Raw genomic sequence first — 17,990 nt, forward strand, 5'->3', positions numbered from 1 at the left:
GGTCTCATTTCCTGATGTCAGTCAGCCCCAACACCTCTTAATCTTCTGTCAATAGACGGGAGACTCTTTTTGATTGGTGGCCAAACCCTTGTGGTTCTAATCTAGGGGATAAAGAGGTGAACAAAGGCTAAAAGGAATTTAGGAAGCATTAATGTACTTTGGGTGAGGAAAGTTAGCACAAAGTGGAACAGGGACAGAAATAAGCCACTAAGTTTAGAGTATTAGTTATTCAGGCTGTGTAAATAAAAAGCAGATTCTGAGGCAGTGTTTCTCAAAGTGTGGTTCAAGGGACTGCCTGTCTCAGAATCATTTGTGTGAAGGTGTGGGTGGGAGATGGGGGAAGGTTGCTTGATCACGTCCTAGGCTCTACCCCATATTGAACTGAAATCTCTGAGCATTTACTAACAATATGAGTTTTTGATAAACTCCTAGTTCTTTTTCTAATGCACATTCAAATTTAAGAACATTGTACAGTTGTCTCTATTGTCCTTTAAAAGCAGTTATTCTTTATTGTATGCTTGTTGGGTGTCTAATATTTAAGTTTTTTCTATACTCAGTATGGTATTTAATAGATATTTTTGTAGACACTGGAGATATAGCAGAGAATGAATGGACAAGTTCCTTCGTTGCGAATTTTACATGCTGGTGGGAAAACAGAGATCTGTGGTCATCACAACAAGAAAATAAAATGAAAATTGAAAAAGAGTCCCAGCCACTTCCTGGGGAACAAAGATTACATACATATATACACAAGTGCATTAATACATATATATTTTATATGTATTTCTATATTCACATACAATAAGAAAACATAAAATTAAAAATTAATAGTTAGAATGATTAGTTTATGTTCTTTTAATTTCCTGGAGTTACTTTAGAATATTACTATAGATTCTTCTAGAGTCTTTTTAGAATATAACTTTAAGGGCTTATGTATAGGCTATAAAGCATATCTGTTTTTACTGAGAGAAAAATTTTAAATACAGAGCAGTGAGAGAAAAATTCTTAGTGATAGACATAAATCTTAATTCACCCCATCAGAAAAGCAGCACCAAGAGAAAGCCTGTGAGCCAGCAAACAGGCACCAAGGGCACGTACCCAGAGGATACACAGGCTGGATGTGTGCACATGGCTGCTCCCAGCCTTCAAGCCAAACCTTTACTACCAAGCCACCCCTAGACTCACTTGAAATTGCTGGTTACACACTCCACATTTCACTACTAATATATAGGAGAGTCACAAATGTATACTTTTCTTGATTTAAATAAAAATTAGTGTGGGGAGGAGGTGAAAAGCATAAAAGCATCTATGAAGCAAGCTGCCAGCTTCACTCACCTTCTTTGCTCTTGCACAAAGACATGTTTCATTTGGGAGTGTGAATACGTGTGTGACCAACACGAAAGCTGAGGACTTTAAAATCAGCCAGCAATCCCTGGGCCATTTCAGCTGTGTTTCTACTTCACAGGGCCTCTTGGGGACTGCTGGGAGCAGGTGTGAAGTTCCAGTTTATTAACAAGTTAAGTCAGTGTTGTTGTACATTTTGAGGAGTCTAATAGACTGGCTGATCTCAATGAATATAGAGTAGCACTGCACTGGAAAGACACATAAAAAATTAAAATACTACCGTTATTACTATTAGAAAAAGCACCTGTTGGATGTGTGCTATATTCCAGGCATTGTGCTAAGTGATTTAGAAGCATCATCAGGTTTATTTGTTTAGATAAATTAGTAAAGATTTTTTTTTTCTGGATAAGGAACATTGAAGTTATAGATGACTGTGAGAATCCAACTTGTATCAAAGAATCTCTGTGTTGTTTTCTCCATACGTTGGTTTAAATTCCTTGCTTTGCTTTGCCAACAGAGATTAAGATTTGGACCCTGCCTGTGTGCTGACTATAGTGTAACCCATGAAGCTTGATTATCCATGAAAAGTTTTCAGAAGGCTATAATCTCCACCATGGCAAGTGGAATGTTAACATTTATTTTTACTGTCTTTTGAGACGGCACCAGAAGGAAGGAAACAGAACATAAAGTATTAATGTGAGATAGAATTTAAGAAACTATTTAGTCCAGGCCCATAAATTTTAACTTAAAAAAAAAAAAAAAAGAATGAGGACCAAAGACATAGTCTGATTTTGTACATTCTCCCATATTTCCTTTTGTATTCAGGCTTTTGCTCCAACCGTATGGCTTTTTTTTTTTTTTTTTTTTTTTTGGCGATTTATGGGAACTATATTGAAATAAAAGACAAATCAACAGTGAGGGGAAAACAGCCCATCATAAAATCATGTAAGTATTTAACTGATTGTGCTATATTTTAAGTATGCTAGCATGTAAAATTCTAAGAGTTACTGTGAACAGCGGTTATCTCTTGGTGGTGGGATTATGGAGGAAGATTAATCTCCCTCTTTCTGTTTTTTTCTCCTTTTTTTTTTTAATTTTCCAAATTTTCTACAGTGAACATTATTTCATCTGATTTGAGAAACGTACAGGGGTATCCTTAGAGACAGATGGCTGTTGACAAACAACACAAAATGCACCCCAAGCTCTTTCTGTATGAGTGCTGGATAGCCCTTAGATTTCAGTCCTGTTCAAGAGAGGAAAGGATGAATTCAAAGGAGCGAGGTGAGGGGTGCAACACAGAGACAGTCTGGAGGTGTATCTGGGGTGGGGGTGGGGGGAATTTCTCTCAGACTCTTCCAGGAAAGTTGAGGAACATCAGCAGGTAGGAGAAGGGCTCTGCCTCCCCTGGGCAGGGCTGAGAGTCAGTCAGTACCTGAAGGGTGGTGGGCATGGTTTCATCCAGGTCATTATAGTAACTTGGCTGTTGGAGAAAGATGTTTCCTATCATCTTCTGCAGCAGCGGGGAGTTGCCTTTTCCAAAGAGCACGCAGAGGTCCAGGATCTTTGGGATGTCAAACAGGAAGTTGTTGTAGAGGATTTCTCCAAAAGCAGAGGGGGAAATGAAATGATCTTTGGATTCCTTGTGAGTGGACATGCGAAGGAAGGTGAGAAAAACACTTCGGTGGAGGCGCTTCTCCATGTCAACGACCTCAGGGGCCGGGGCCACCCACTCGTCGAACTTTCGGGGGACATAGTGCAGGTAGGAGTTTTTTTGTTTTTTTTGTTTTTTTCAGATTTCATCTTTTTAATCAACTCGGTGAAAGACATCCTAAACGCTACATGAAACACAACAGAATATTTTTTTCTTCCAGTATTAAAAAAAAAATGACACACAAATATTTTTAAGAAACTTCTATATAATCAAGGCAGAGATCTGGAGTAAAAAACACCTCTAAGTAATCATGTTCTTCATTTCTTATAGTTACAGTCAGAAATTGCTTCCTAATCACGATTAAACATTGTGTACAGGTGTTTAAAATGTTCCTAGATGCACATTATTTAAAAAAATCAGTCTGGCCAAACATTTTTTGCCAGAACCAACATTCCTGAGAGCCCGAACTAAAAAACTGGTAAAAAAGGAAAAAATATCCAGACTCCACAAACGTCTCAGAATTTGTCTTTAAATGGGAGAAAAATTTAAAAAAACACATGGAACTTTCTGAAAGGTCTTTAACAAGCTACCTTGGGAGCTCTACTCAAAAAAAAAAAATTGATGTAACTAAAACAGATGTTTCAGTGCAGCTGCAAAAATCTTTATAAATACAGCCATTTGGAGGGATGGTCCTGGATCAGAAGAAGTTTTATTCCTTGTGTATCTACATTAGGTGTGCATGCCTCATCTCAGTTGTCATAATTATCCCTGTAATTTCCTCCTGAGTAGCGGTCATAACCACCCTGGCTGCCGCCATAGTCTCTGGACCTTCCATATCCATATCCATATCCTCCAGGTCGGCTGTCATACCTGCCACTTCCATAGCCCTGGTCCCCACCACCTCTAGAGTAGCTGCGACCACGCCCATAGGCCCCAAAGGCACCCCCTCTTGTTCCCCGGGCCGACTTGCCCGCGTGGTCTACACGGATCTGACGACCGTCCAGAGACTCTCCATTCATGGCTCTCATGGCATCTGAGGCATGCTCTGGATTGGTGAAGGTGATGAAGCCAAAACCCTGGGATCGCTGAGTCTCCCGGTCCTTGACAACAACCACCTCAGAAATAGGTCCGAAGCTGCTGAAGTGGTCTTCCAGAGCCTGCTCATCAGTGTTGAAGTTGAGCCCTCCCACGAAGAGCTTCCCTTCTTCAGAGGACATGGCGGTAAATTCAAGTCCTGGAATTTAAGTAAAAGGCCGAAGAGACAGCTACCGCCAAGAAGCCGAGAGACTGGGCCAACCGTATGGCTTTTGACGCATGGTTCCTAGTCAAATAGAGTTCATCTGATGTTTTCATCCTTTCTAGAACTTTCTGCCCATGTAGCCAGCTTGCAGGACTGAGGGACCAGAGCAGCCACCAGTCTTTTTGTAAATGACAGCCACCGAGGCATGCTCGGAACTACAAGTAATTATATCAATAATTGTGGCTGGATAGAATTGATTTTATAACTTGGAGGTGTTAAGTTTGGTTGCACTAAAATTGCATTACAGCCCTGAGATATAATGAAGGTTTATGACAAAAAGAAAATACATGTAAATAATGACTCCCATTATCCTGATTCATGTTTACGTCAACTGCATCCAAAGTAAAGCTTTTCCATTCACAATTGTTATGGGGAGAGAGAGAAGGGGGAATACAGACTGCTCACACGTGGATTTCTGATCATTTAGCTCACTCTTGAAAGATGTATAAAGTCCTTTTCTAAACCTTTCTCATTCCTTTTATAAACCAGGAGAGTGGTTCAAACCTACCTGCACCAAGGAAAGTCAGAGAATCCAGCCAACGCCCACAAGGAGAGACAATGGAATTCATTCTGAGAAGACTCAGAGGAAACATTGAGTTATCTCCAAATATCTGAAGGACTATCATGCGGGGAAATCCAGACTTGTTCTTTTGTTCCTAAGGAAGGATCATGATAACAGTTCCAGTTATTACTGAGTACCCACCAGTGTCACGCACCATGCAAAAGCTTTAAATACATTATCTCTAATTCTTATATCAGCCTCTAAGTTGATAAGTTTATTCCATATTATAAGCGTAACCAAGGCCGTGGGGCACAGAGTTGTTAAGATGCATATCCAAAGTCACACTCGGCAGACAGGGGTTTTGATCCAGGTCTTTCTCTGCCTCAGTAAGCCATAGTTCCGTTCTTCCAGTTGCTCAGGACAAAACCCTTGAAGTCACCTTTGAGCCCTCTTTTTCTCTCACATCCTACATCTAATCCTTTGGCATACTGTATTTGCTCTACTTTAAAAATGTATTAAGAACTGGAACAGTTCTCACCATCTCTGCTGTTTCCAGCCTGCTCTAACCTCCCCCTTCGCCCTGCACATTCCACCTGTGTTATTACTGGTAGCTTCCTCTATTTTTTTTTTTAACATCTTTATTGGAGTATAATTGCTTTACAATGGTGTGTTAGTTTCTGCTTTATAACAAAGTGAATCAGTTATACATATACATATGTGCCCATATCTCTTCCCTCTTGCATCTCCCTCCCTCCCACCCTCCCTATCCCACCCCTCTAGGTGGTCACAAAGCACCTAGCTGATCTCCCTGTGCTATGTGGCTGCTTCCCACTAGCTATCTATTTTACGTTTGGTAGTGTATATATGTCCATGCCACTCTCTCACTTTGTCACAGCTTACCCTTCCCTCTCCCCATATCCTCAAGTCCATTCTCTAGTAGGTCTGTGTCTTTATTCCCATCTTGCCCTTAGGTTCTTCATGACCTTTTTTTTTTTTCTTACATTCCATATATATGTGTTAGCATACGGTATTTGTTTTTCTCTTTCTGACTTACTTCACTCTGTATGACAGACTCTAGGTCCATCCACCTCACTACAAATAACTCAGTTTTGTTTCTTTTTATGGCTGAGTAATATTCCATTGTATATATGTGCCACATCTTCTTTATCCATTCATCTCTTGATGGACACTTAGGTTGCTTCCATGTCCTGGCTATTGTAAATAGAGCCACAGTGAACATTTTGGTACATGACTCTTTTTGAATTATGGTTTTCTCAGGGTATATGCCCAGTAGTGGGATTGCTGGGTCGTATGGTAGTTCTATTTTTAGTTTTTTAAGGAACCTCCATACTGTTCTCCATAGTGGCTGTATCAATTTACATTCCCACCAACAGTGCAAGAGGGTTCCCTTTTCTCCACACCCTCTCCAGCATTTACTGTTTATAGATTTTTTGATGATGGCCATTCTGACTGGTGTGAGATGATATCTCATTGTAGTTTTGATTTGCATTTCTCTAATAATTAATGATGTTGAGCATTCTTTCATGTGTTTGTTGGCAATCTGTATATCTTCTTTGGAGAAATGTCTATTTAGGTCTTCTGCCCATTTTTGGATTGGGTTGTTCGTTTTTTTGATATTGAGCTGCATGACCTGCTTGTAAATGTTGGAGATTAATCCTTTGTCAGTTGCTTCATTTGCAAATATTTTCTCCCATTCTGAGGGTTGTCTATTGGTCTTGTTTATGGTTTCCTTTGCTGTGCAAAAGCTTTTAAGTTTCATTAGGTCCCGTTTGTTTATTTGTGTTCTTATTTCCATTTCTCTAGGAGCTGGGTCAAAAAGGATCTTGCTGTGATTTATGTCATAGAGTGTTCTGCCTATGTTTTCCTCTAAAAGTTTGATAGTGTCTGGCCGTACATTTAGGTCTTTAATCCATTTTGAGTTTATTTTTGTGCATGGTGTCAGGGAGTGTTCTAATTTCATACTTTTACATGTACCTGTCCAGTTTTCCCAGCACCACTTATTGAAGAGGCTGTCTTTTCTCCACTGTATATTCTTGTCTCCTTTATCAAAGATAAGGTGACCATATGTGCGTGGGTTTATCTCTGGGCTTTCTATCCTGTTCCATTGATCTATATTTCTGTTTTTGTGCCAGTACCATACTGTCTTGATTACTGTAGCATTGTAGTATAGTCTGAAGTCAGGGAGCCTGATTCCTCCAGCTCCATTTTTCCTTCTCAAGATTGCTTTGGCTATTCGGGGTCTTTTGTGTTTCCATACAAATTGTGCAATTTTTTGTTCTAGTTCTGTGAAAAATGCCAGTGGTAGTTTGATAGGGATTGCATTAAATCTGTAGATTGCTCTGGGTAGTAGAGTCATTTTCACAATGTTGATTCTTCCAATCCAAGAACATGGTATGTCTCTCCATCTATTTGTATCATCTTTAATTTCTTTCATCAGTGTCTTATAATTTTCTGCGTACAGGTCTTTTGTCTCCTTAGGTAGGTTTATCCCTAGATATTTTATTCTTTTTGTTGCAATGGTAAATGGGAGTGTTTTCTTAATTTCACTTTCAGATTTTTCATCATTAGTGTATAGCAATGCCAGAGATTTCTGTGCATTAATTTTGTATCCTGCTACTTTACCAGATTCATTGATTAGCACTAGTAGTTTTCTGGTAGCATCTTTAGGATTCTCTATGTATAGTATCATGTCATCTGCAAACAGTGACAGCTTTACTTCTTCTTTTCCACTTTGGATTCCTTTTATTTCTTTTTCTTCTCTGATTGCTGTGGCTAACACTTCCAAAACTATGTTGAATAATAGTGGTGACAATGGGCAACCTTGTCTTGTTCCTGATCTTAGTGGAAATGGTTTCAGTTTTTCACCATTGAGGACGATGTTGGCTGTGGGTTTGTCATATATGGCCTTTATTATGTTGAGGAAAGTTCCCTCTATGCCTACTTTCTGCAGGGTTTTTATCATAAATGGGTGTTGAATTTTGTCGAAAGCTTTCTCTGCATCTATTGAGATGATCATATGGTTTTTCTCTTTCAATTTGTTAATACAGTGTATCACATTGATTGATTTGCATATATTGAAGAATCCTTGCATTCCTGGGATAAACCCCACTTGATCATAGTGTATGATCCTTTTAATGTGCTGTTGGGTTCTGTTTGCTGGTATTTTGTTGAGGATTTTTGCATCTATGTTCATCAGTGATATTGGCCTGTAGTTTTCTTTCTTTGAAACATCTTTGTCTGGTTTTGGTATCAGGGTGATGGTGGCCTCGTAGAATGAGCTTGGGAGTGTTCCTCCCTCTGCTATATTTTGGAAGAGTTTGAGAAGGATAGGTGTTAGCTCTTCTCTAAATGTTGGATAGAATTCGCCTATGAAGCCATCTGGTCCTGGGCTTTTGTTTGTTGGAAGATTTTAATCACAGTTTCAATTTCAGTGCTTGTGATTGGTCCGTTTGTATTTTCTATTTCTTCCTGGTTCAGTCTCGGCAGGTTGTGCATTTCTAAGAATTTGTCCATTTCTTCCAGGTTGTCCATTTTATTGGCATAGAGTTGCTTGTAGTAATCTCTCATGATCCTTTGTATTTCTGCAGTGTCAGTTGGTACTTCTCCTTTTTCATTTCTAATTCTATTGACTTTTCTCCCTTTTTTTCTTGATGAGTCTGGCTCATGGTTTATCAATTTTGTCTATCTTCTCAAAGAACCAGCTTTTAGTTTTATTGATCTTTGCTATCGTTTCCTTCAATTCTTTTTCATTTATTTCTGATCTGATCTTTATGAGTTCTTTCCTGCTGCTAACTTTGGGTTTTTTTTTTTCATTCTGTAATTGCTTTAGGTGGAAGGTTAGGTTGTTTATTTGAGATGTTTCCTGTTTCTTAAGGTAGGATTGTATTGCTATAAACTTCCCTCTTAGAACTGCTTTTGCTTCATCCCATAGGTTTTGGGTCATCGTGTCTCCATTGTCATTTGTTTCTAGGTATTTTTTGATTTCCTCTTTGATTTCTTCAGTGATCACTTGGTTATTAAGTAGTGTATTGTTTAGCCTCCATGTGTTTGTATTTTTTACAGATCTTTTCCTGTAATTGATATCTAGTCTCAAGGCATTGTGGTCGGAAAAGATACTTGATATGATTTCAATTTTCTTAAATTTACCAAGGCTTGATTTGTGACCCAAGATATGATCAATCCTGGAGAATGTTCCATGAGCACTTGAGAAGAATGTGTATTCTGTTGTTTTTGGATGGAATGTCCTATAAATATCAATTAAGTCTATCTTGTTTAATGTATCATTTAAAGCTTGTGTTTCCTTATTTACTTTCATTTTGAATGATCTGTCCATTGGTGAAAGTGGGGTGTTAAAGTCCCCTACTATGATCGTGTTACTGTCGATTTCCCCTTTTATGGCTGTTACTATTTGCCTTATGTATTGTGGTGCTCCTATGTTGGGTGCATAAATATTTACAATTGTTATATCTTCTTCTTGGATCGATCCCTTGATCATTATGTAGTGTCCTTCTTTGTCTCTTGTAATAGTCTTTATTTTAAAGTCTATTTTGTCTGATATGAGAATTGCTACTCCAGCTTTCTTTTGATTTCCATTTTCATGGAGTATCTGTTTCCATCCCCTCACTTTCAGTCTGTATGTGTCCCTAGGTCTGAAGTGGGTCTCTTGTAGACAGCATATATATGGGTCTTGTTTTTGTATCCATTCAGCCAGTCTGTGTCTTTTGGTGGGAGCATTTAATCCATTTACATTTAAGGTAATTATCAATATGTATGTTCCTATTCCCATTTTCTTAATTGTTTTGAGTTTGTTATTGTAGGTCTTTTCCTTCTCTTGTGTTTCCTGCCTAGAGAAGTTCCTTTAGCATTTGTTGTAAAGCTGGTTTGGTGGTGCTGAACTCTCTCAGCTTTTGCTTGACTGTAAAGGTTTTAATTTCTCCATCAAATCTGAATGAGATCCTTGCTGGGTAGAGTAATCTTGGTTTTAGGTTTTTCTCCTTCAACACTTTAAATATGTCCTGCCACTCCCTTCTGGCTTGCAGAGTTTCTGCTGAAAGATCAGCTATTAACCTTATGGGGATTCCCTTGTGTGTTATTTGTTGTTTTTCCCTTGCTGCTTGTAATATGTTTTCTTTGTATTTAATATTTGATAGCTTGATTAATATGTGTCTTGGCGTGTTTCTCCTTGGATTTATCCTGTATATGCTTCCAGGACTTGATTAACTATTTCCTTTCCCATATTAGGGAAGTTTTCAACTATAATCTCTTCAAATATTTTCTCAGTCCCTTTCTTTTTCTCTTCTTCTTCTGGGACCCCTATAATTCGAATGTTGGTGTGTTTAATGTTGTCTCAGAGGTCTCTGAGACTGTCCTCAGTTCTTTTCATTCTTTTTTCTTTATTCTGCTCTGCAGTAGTTATTTCCACTATTTTATCTTCCAGGTCACTTATCCGTTCTTCTGTCTCAGTTATTCTGCTATTGATCCCTTCTAGAGTATTTTTAATTTCATTTATTGTGTTGTTCATCATTGCTTGTTTCCTCTTTAGTTCTTCTAGGTCCTTGTTAAATGTTTCTTGTATTTTCTCTATTCTATTTCCACGATTTTGGATCATCTTTACTATCATTACTCTGAATTCTTTTTCAGGTAGACTGCCTCTTTCCTCTTCATTTGTTTGGTCTGCTGGGTTTTTACCTTGCTCCTTCACCTGCTGTGTGTTTTTCTGTCTTCTCATTTTGCTTATCTTACTGTGTTTGGGGTCTCCTTTTCACAGCCTGCAGGTTCGTAGTTCCTGTTGTTTTTGGTGTCTGTCCCCAGTGGCTAAGGTTGGTTCAGTGGGTTGTGTAGGCTTCCTGGTGGAGGGGACTAGTGCCTGTGTTCTGGTGGATGAGGCTGGATCTTGTCTTTCTGGTGGGCAGGTCCATGTCTGGTGGTGTGTTTTAGGGTGTCTGTGGCCTTATTATGATTTTAGGCAGCCTCTCTGCTAATGGGTGGGGTTGTGTTCCTGTCTTGCTAGTTGTTTGGCATAGGGTGTCCAGCACTGTAGCTTGCTGGTCGTTGAGTGAAGCTGGGTCTTGGTGTTGAGATGGAGATCTCTGGGAGATTTTCACCATTTGATATTATGTGGAGCTGGGAGGTCTCTTGTGGACCAGTGTCCTGAAGTTGGCTCTCCCACCTCAGAGGCACAGCACTGACTCCTGGCTGGAGCACTAAGAGCCTTTCATCCACATGGCTCAGAATAAAAGGGAGAAAAAAATAGAAAGAAAGAAAGAAAGAAAGAAAGAAAGAAAGAAAGAAAGAGGATAAAATAAAATAAAGTTATTAAACTAAAAAGTAAAAAATAATTATTAAGAAAAAAATTTTTTAAAGTAAAAAAAAGAAAAAAATGCACAGACAGAACCCTAGGACAAATGGTGAAAGCAAAACTATACAGACAAAATCACACACAGAAGCATACACATACACACTCACAAAAAGAGAAAAAGGGGAAAAAATAATATATCTTTGCTCCCAAAGTCCACCTCCTCAGTTTGGGATGATTCGTTGTCTATTCAGGTATTCCACAGATGCAGGTACATCAAGTTGATTGTGGAGCTGTAATCCGCTGCTCCTGAGGCTGCTGGGGGAGATTTCCCTTTCTCTTCTTGTTCGCACAGCTCCAGGGGTTCAGCTTTGGATTTGGACCCGCCTCTGCGTGTAGGTCGCCTGAGGGCGTCTGTTCTTCGCTCAGACAGGACGGGGTTAAAGGAGCAGCTGATTCGGGGGCTCTGGCTCACTCAGGCCGGGGGGAGGGACAGGTAGGGAATGCAGGGCGAGCCTGCGGCGCCAGAGGCCGGCGTGACGTTGCACCAGCCTGAGGCACGCCGTGCGTTCTCCATGCGTTCTTCCGGGTAAGTTGTCCCTGGATCACGGGACCCTGGCAGTGGCGGGCTGCACAGGCTCCCGGGAGGCGAGGTGTGGAGAGTGACCTATGTTTGCTCACAGGCTTCTTGGTGGCTGCAGCAGCAGCCTTAGCGTCTCATGCCTGTCTCTGGGGTCCGCGCTGATAGCCTCGGCTCGCGCCCATCTCTGGGGCTCCTTTAAGTGGCGCTCTTAATCCCTTCTCCTCGCACACCAGGAAACAAAGAGGCAAGAAAAAGTCTCTTGTCTCTTCAGCAGCTGCAGACCTTTTCCCGGACTCCCTCCCGGCTAGCTGTGGTGCGCTAACCCCTTCAGGCTGTGTTCACGCCGCCAACCCCAGTCCTCTCCCTGGAATCCGACCTCCGAAGCCCGAGCCTCAGCTCCCAGCCCCGCCCGCCCCGGCGGGGGAGCCGACAAGCCTCTCGGGCTGGTGAGTGCTGCTTGGCGCCGAGCCTCTGTGCGAGAATCTCTCCGCTTTGCCCTCCGCACCCCTGTTGCTGCGCTCTTCTCCATGCTCCGAAGTTCCCCCCACCCACCCACCACCAGCAGTCGCCGCCCGTGAAGGGGCTTCCTAGTGTGTGGAAACTTTTCCTCCTTCACGGCTCCCTCCCACTGGTGCGGGTCCCGTCCCTAATCTTTTGTCTGTTTTTTCTTTTTCTTTTACCCTACCCAGGTACGTGGGGAGTTTCTTACCTTTCAGGAGGTCTGAGGTCTTCTGCCAGCGTTCAGTAGGTGTTGTATAGGAGCAGTTCCACATGTATATGTATTTCTGATGTATTTGTGGGGAGGAAGGTGATCTCCGCGTCTTACTCTTCCGCCATCTTGAAGCTCCTCCTCCTGGTAGCTTCCTCTGAACTGCACTCCCAGCTTCTGCCCATGGCCCCTGCTGGTCTACATGTGACACAGCAGCCAGAATCCTCCTTGAAACGGTAAGTTCGAGTGTATCACTTCTCTGTTCAAAAATATCCAAGCTCAATATGGATGAAAGCCAAGGTTATAATTATAGTTGCCTGTATAAGACCACACCAGTCCCGTTGCTATTTCCCACCTCCTTGCCATTCTTCAAATCGCGGCTTGGGGGCTTTTGCACTTGCTGCACTGTCTATTTGGCATGCTTCTTCCTGAAATGTCTGCTGAGCTCAGCTCAGCTCACATCCACCTCCTTCAGGTCGTTATTCAAAGTGACGATCTCAGCAAGGCTTTCCTGACCATTCTATTTTAAGTTACAACCTGCCTACTGAAATTTAATTTCTTTTTTTCCCATAGCACTTATTACCATCTAACAGACCAACTTTAAAATTTTTTTTTTTTTTTTCTTTTCAGATGTTTTCTCCTCTCCAAGAACAACATGAGTTCTTTGAGAGCAGGGTTTTTGGGTTTTTTTTTTTCTGTTTACTTCTGTCTCTCTGGCACCTAAAACAGTGTCTGGTACCTACTAGGCATTCTATAAATGTCTGTTGAATAAATGACTATCTCTCAATGATGCCAAAATCAAATCTCAGAGACAGAGCTTTGGGTGAAGTAGAAAAGAATAGCTTTATTGCTTTGCCAGGCAAAGGGGGACACAGCAGGCTCCTGCCCTCGAAAACTATGTGTCCCAACCCAGGAGAGTTTGGTGAGGAGTTTTATGGCAATGGTTCAAGGGTGGGGTTGCTGATAAGGTTAGGGTGTGGGCAGGGCCTTTAATCTCATCTCAGGTAATCTTCTTGATGAGTTTCTCTGGTTCCTTTAGCCTGGCCTCAGGTGGTCTTCTCTGGTATGAAGAATGCTGACATCTTCCATTTGCTGCTTTTAATTTTATAAAGGGCTTAAAGACATTGTATTGTGTAACCTTTGAGGCAGAACTAGGACCCTACCCCAAGGTTGCACTATTGTTTCTTGGCTATTCCTCCCTTGACTCTGTATCCCTTCCCTTCCCGGATTAACAACTGTTCGAATCTGCCCTTTGGAACTCAGGGAAGGTCATGGAGGCTGGAGTTTGTTCCCTACAAGAAACAGGGGGCACGGAAAGGCCCCATCCCAAGAGCCCCACGGGGTCCTGCTCAGTTTCACTAACACCATGGGGTCTTACTGACCGAATCTGGCATGAAGGAGACTAAGGCATCAGCATTATGGGAACACCAAATATCAGAGCCAAAAAACATATTCAGAATCGTCTAATTCTCCAATTAGGAGCAATGGGGGGACACTAAAGAGACATTCAGAGATTTTCTCACAGTGGTTTCAAAAATGTAACAGAGCTATGTGAACTCAAATGGACTGCACAAACACACTGGGAAAGTAATGTGGGGAGGGCGAGGTGGTAAATTCCTAAACTTAAGAGAACCTCCCAGGCCTGGAATTCTGTGATTCTCAGGCATGTTTCACCTTGAGCTGGGCTCGTGTCCTGAGGCCATAAAGTCTTCTCCAGCTGGAGGCTCTGAGCTGTGCTCCAGCAGATCTAGGGCGCAGCACCATCTGTTTCTACATAAGGGACACTGAGCGTCTTCTCCTAGGATCAGACTAAAGGTAGGAGAAGGAGAGAATAAATATCCTGTTGTGGCCCAGGTCCTAGGAAATGGGGAAAGTCAGGAACAGAGTGAGTCTTTTGGGAGAGTCATAAGCAAGGCATCTTGTACAGCGAGTTTGCCTCTGTGGCAGACATCACTGCATTTCTTGTCTCTGCATGAGGGTGAGCAGACCTTTATAGGAGACGCATAAAGGCCTCTGCAATCCCTGGAAGTGTCTGAAAGATTTGATGACTAATTCCTCCCCATATCTAGGACCTTGCAAATGATCTCAAATTTTCTGTACCAATATGGTATAATAAAATGATGTTTTTATTTACAATATATGGATTTTTACCCAAGGTTTAGAAAATATTAAAACTTTGCCTTTTGTTAATGAAGCAGCAGGATCACAACCTTTGCCCAAGAAACTCTATGCAATTCCAACTCTCAATTAAACAATTAAACGTTCTCATTTTTAAGAGTCATGGCTATCTAAATTCAAAGACTTTTGCCAATGCAGAGAATACTAAGTACAATTGCCTCTAGTTCTGAACCGAAACAGAATTAAAATTCTTAAAATTATATTTCATTCCACGCTACAGAAATTTCCTTTTGAAGTCGACATAACTAACACATTAAAATCTCCAGTGAAAGACTTCCTTGGCTATAAGATACAACCAGTTGATTTCAGAAGCCTTACAGTGGATGGCATTTTTATTGTTATATTTTTATACACTGGAGAAAAATTGTTCTTAAACCAACTTCAGTGTTCTCGTAATTGCTGATTTAATTACAATGTTTATTGTACCCAAAGGATCCACAAAGATGCAGTGTATCTCATTTTCTTTTTCTCTTGTCTTTAAACCAACGATAAATTATCTCAAAGGCAACTCTGAACCTTGGATGAAAAAAGATAAAGTATACATCTGGAACTGAATTTAGCAAGGAGCTGCATGTATCAATAGATAATTATTATGAAATTATGCACAATAATAAGCTCTTTGTTATAAATAAACAAATGTTAAAGTATGAAACAAACAAACATTCCAAATGCCTATAAAACTGGCAATAAGCTGAGACTTAGAAGCATTTTGGATCCTTTGCTATCTTATAGTTTGGATGCTATAAAGGTTAAATTGAAGACCCTACCTACCAGGGAAAAAACATAATTCCATCTTTAGTTATAGACTTAATTGCTTTGAAGAGTCATGATCTCTGAATAAGACAATTAGTAGAGAGTAGATACCATGTTTAATGGTTTAAGAGAGCTATTCCTTCATGATACATAGTAAATATTCATCGAACGTTTCTAGAATGAGAAATAATGTTATCTTTACTATTATTCTGCAAGACACTATTTTTTGTCAACTCTGACACACTGTCAACTTTCCACACAAGGACAAACTTGTGCATCCAGAAAGTTCAACCTGGAAAATTTTCAGAATGTTATTTTTGCACACATTTCTGGAAGACTAGTAACTCATTCCAGAACTAGAGAATGGACATGACAATATTAACAGAGATGAAAGATGACAGCGTGGCTTGGGTTTAAGGTCAACCCAACAGAAGTCCCGAGGCACGGGTCCTAGGAAGGGTGGATATGACCCAAGCTAATGGCATTGGCTGTTGAAAGCTCACCCAGTCCAGAGCTCTATGTGGCTTTCCAGGGAATAACACCTGGCTCTCCAGCAAAAGGGGAAGGAAAGGGGAGGACTGTCTTTTACATCAACAAATCCATCATGATCAATTTCTCCATACAGAGCACAGAAATAAAAGACATTTCATGTCCCTTTAGCTGAGATTTGAACAAAAGGAAGGGGTGACAGCATCCAAGAGAGATGATTCTAAAACATCTGCTAGAAGTTCCACTACTTGAACATACATAGTTAAAACCTATGACTGTGACTATCACCAGCAGTCTTACCAAAATAATTTGTCACTTACTTTTTTTACTTCAACCCAAGGTAACAGGAAATGGTTTCTAATTCTTCAGTGCTAGGTGTTTTGGCTGTTGGTTTTTTGAAAAAAATAAACTCCAGGAGATAGAAAAAATGCTGAAGACTTCCATGTAAATGATTCCCCTTATGTTTACATTTAACTGCCTTGTTGCATTCATCTAATGACTTTAGTCTGTTTTCCCTTTGCAAGCTCAGCATGGTTATAAATACGATAAAGAACAGCATTTCTTCCACCATCACCATTCCCAAAATAGGCTCAAACCAAACACACTGCAAAGATTACATCCCCCTTAAAGTTTTCTTACAACCCTGACTTTTTAAAAAACTATTTCTACTAATAAAAATTAGTGGCCACAATTTCCTGGATTGGCTTTATTAAGCCACGTTGGAATGAATACCTCTCAAAGCAAATGGTATGTGTCTTCTCTCTTGTCAGTGCTTCACTGGTTAGGTGCCTATTCCTTGAATGCTTTACCCAGAAACGGCTAATAAGGAAATCTGAAGCCTTGAGATTCCTTGCCAGCTCAGTCACCTGTTTCCTGTCATAATGAGTTGTCCTTTTGGTCTCCAGCTCATTGCTTCTTGACAGCTTACTCCTGTCATGCGAATACATTTTCAGAATAATTGTAGGCAACTGAACCACATTTAATCTGTGAACATCACGTGTCTTTAACGATACTTATACAGAGAAACCTAGACTATCTGACTTGTCAACATTTGAGACACTTAATTAAACCAGTTCCTCACTTACTTTGAAAATTGGTAAATTATGGGAAAGACTGAGCTTCCCAGTAGAAAATACATCTTAAGGTGATTAAATAGCCTCAGTTGTAAACAAAAGCTCTAATTTTTAAAAAGAATGCCAGATAATATACATAGAAGGAGTGATAGAACTAGTAAATTATCACTTTCTAAACTTTAGTGAAATTACTGATTTAGGCAAGAGTTATCAAGTGATATTAAAACAGTAAGGTAAATATATGGAGGGATCAGACATTTGTGTAGTACCAAAGTAACAGCACACAGATTATTTTCTGGCAACAGGGAGAAAATGTAATAACATAGTGGATGGTCAGGAAGGCATTAACATAATAGAGCAATGCAAATGATGGGAAGCCAGGTATTATATGTCCCCTGATGTAATGCAGTACGGAGTACAGCTAGTATGTACCCCTACCAAAATATTTACTGTGATCTAATTGGGACTCTCCACAAGGATGCAAGACAAATCCAAAAAAATGAAATATTCTACAGAACAAAGGACCCTTTCTTTTTGTCAAGTCAGTGTCGTGAAACAAAAAAACTCTTCTAAACTGAAAAGATTTAAATGAAACAACCCCCAAATGCAATCCGTTATCCTGGATTAGATCCTGCTATGGACAAACCAACTAAAAAGGACATTTTAGGGACAATTTTAAGAAATATGAATATGGAATAAGTATTAAATAATAATAAATAATTATTGTTAACTTTCTTAGGTATAATAATGCTATTTTGGTTATATGGGCAAACGTTCTCATTTTTTACAGATGTATGCTGAAATATTTAGGAGGTAGGATATCACAATGTCTATAATTTTCCTTAAAATATAGCAGTATAGTAAAAATCAGTTGAAAAGAAGAAAACAATGAAACACTTTCTTCAGAATAAGTAAACACAAGCAGCAGATGATATCTTCAAATGAAATAGTTCTGGCTTAGAACTTACCACCAGAGCTTCCAAGTCTCCTCTACAGCGTTAACATTGCTTTAAAAGAATGATAAATTCTTTTCATAAATTGGACATTTAGTCTTTCTTCTTTTTTTTACTATTTTATTTATTTATTTATTTA

The 17,990-nt window shown here is 39.9% G+C and overlaps 1 protein-coding gene across 1 annotated transcript; it reads right to left on the reverse strand.

The window, feature by feature from the left end:
- Positions 1-3,228: 3,228 nt before the first annotated feature.
- LOC132363707 (RNA-binding protein 3-like) lies at positions 3,229-4,282 on the reverse strand. The gene has a single exon (XM_059919399.1). The coding sequence runs from the start codon at positions 4,210-4,212 to the stop codon at positions 3,745-3,747; it is 468 nt and encodes a 155-aa protein (XP_059775382.1). The 5' UTR covers positions 4,213-4,282; the 3' UTR covers positions 3,229-3,744.
- Positions 4,283-17,990: the final 13,708 nt, after the last annotated feature.

Source organism: Balaenoptera ricei, chromosome 3 (genome assembly GCF_028023285.1).
Source record: "Balaenoptera ricei isolate mBalRic1 chromosome 3, mBalRic1.hap2, whole genome shotgun sequence".
Taxonomy (NCBI): domain Eukaryota; kingdom Metazoa; phylum Chordata; class Mammalia; order Artiodactyla; family Balaenopteridae; genus Balaenoptera; species Balaenoptera ricei.

Excerpts from the sequence above, each read along its gene's own strand:
- LOC132363707 (XM_059919399.1), bottom strand. The coding sequence starts at position 4,212 with ATGTCCTCTGAAGAAGGGAAGCTCTTCGTGGGAGGGCTCAACTTCAAC.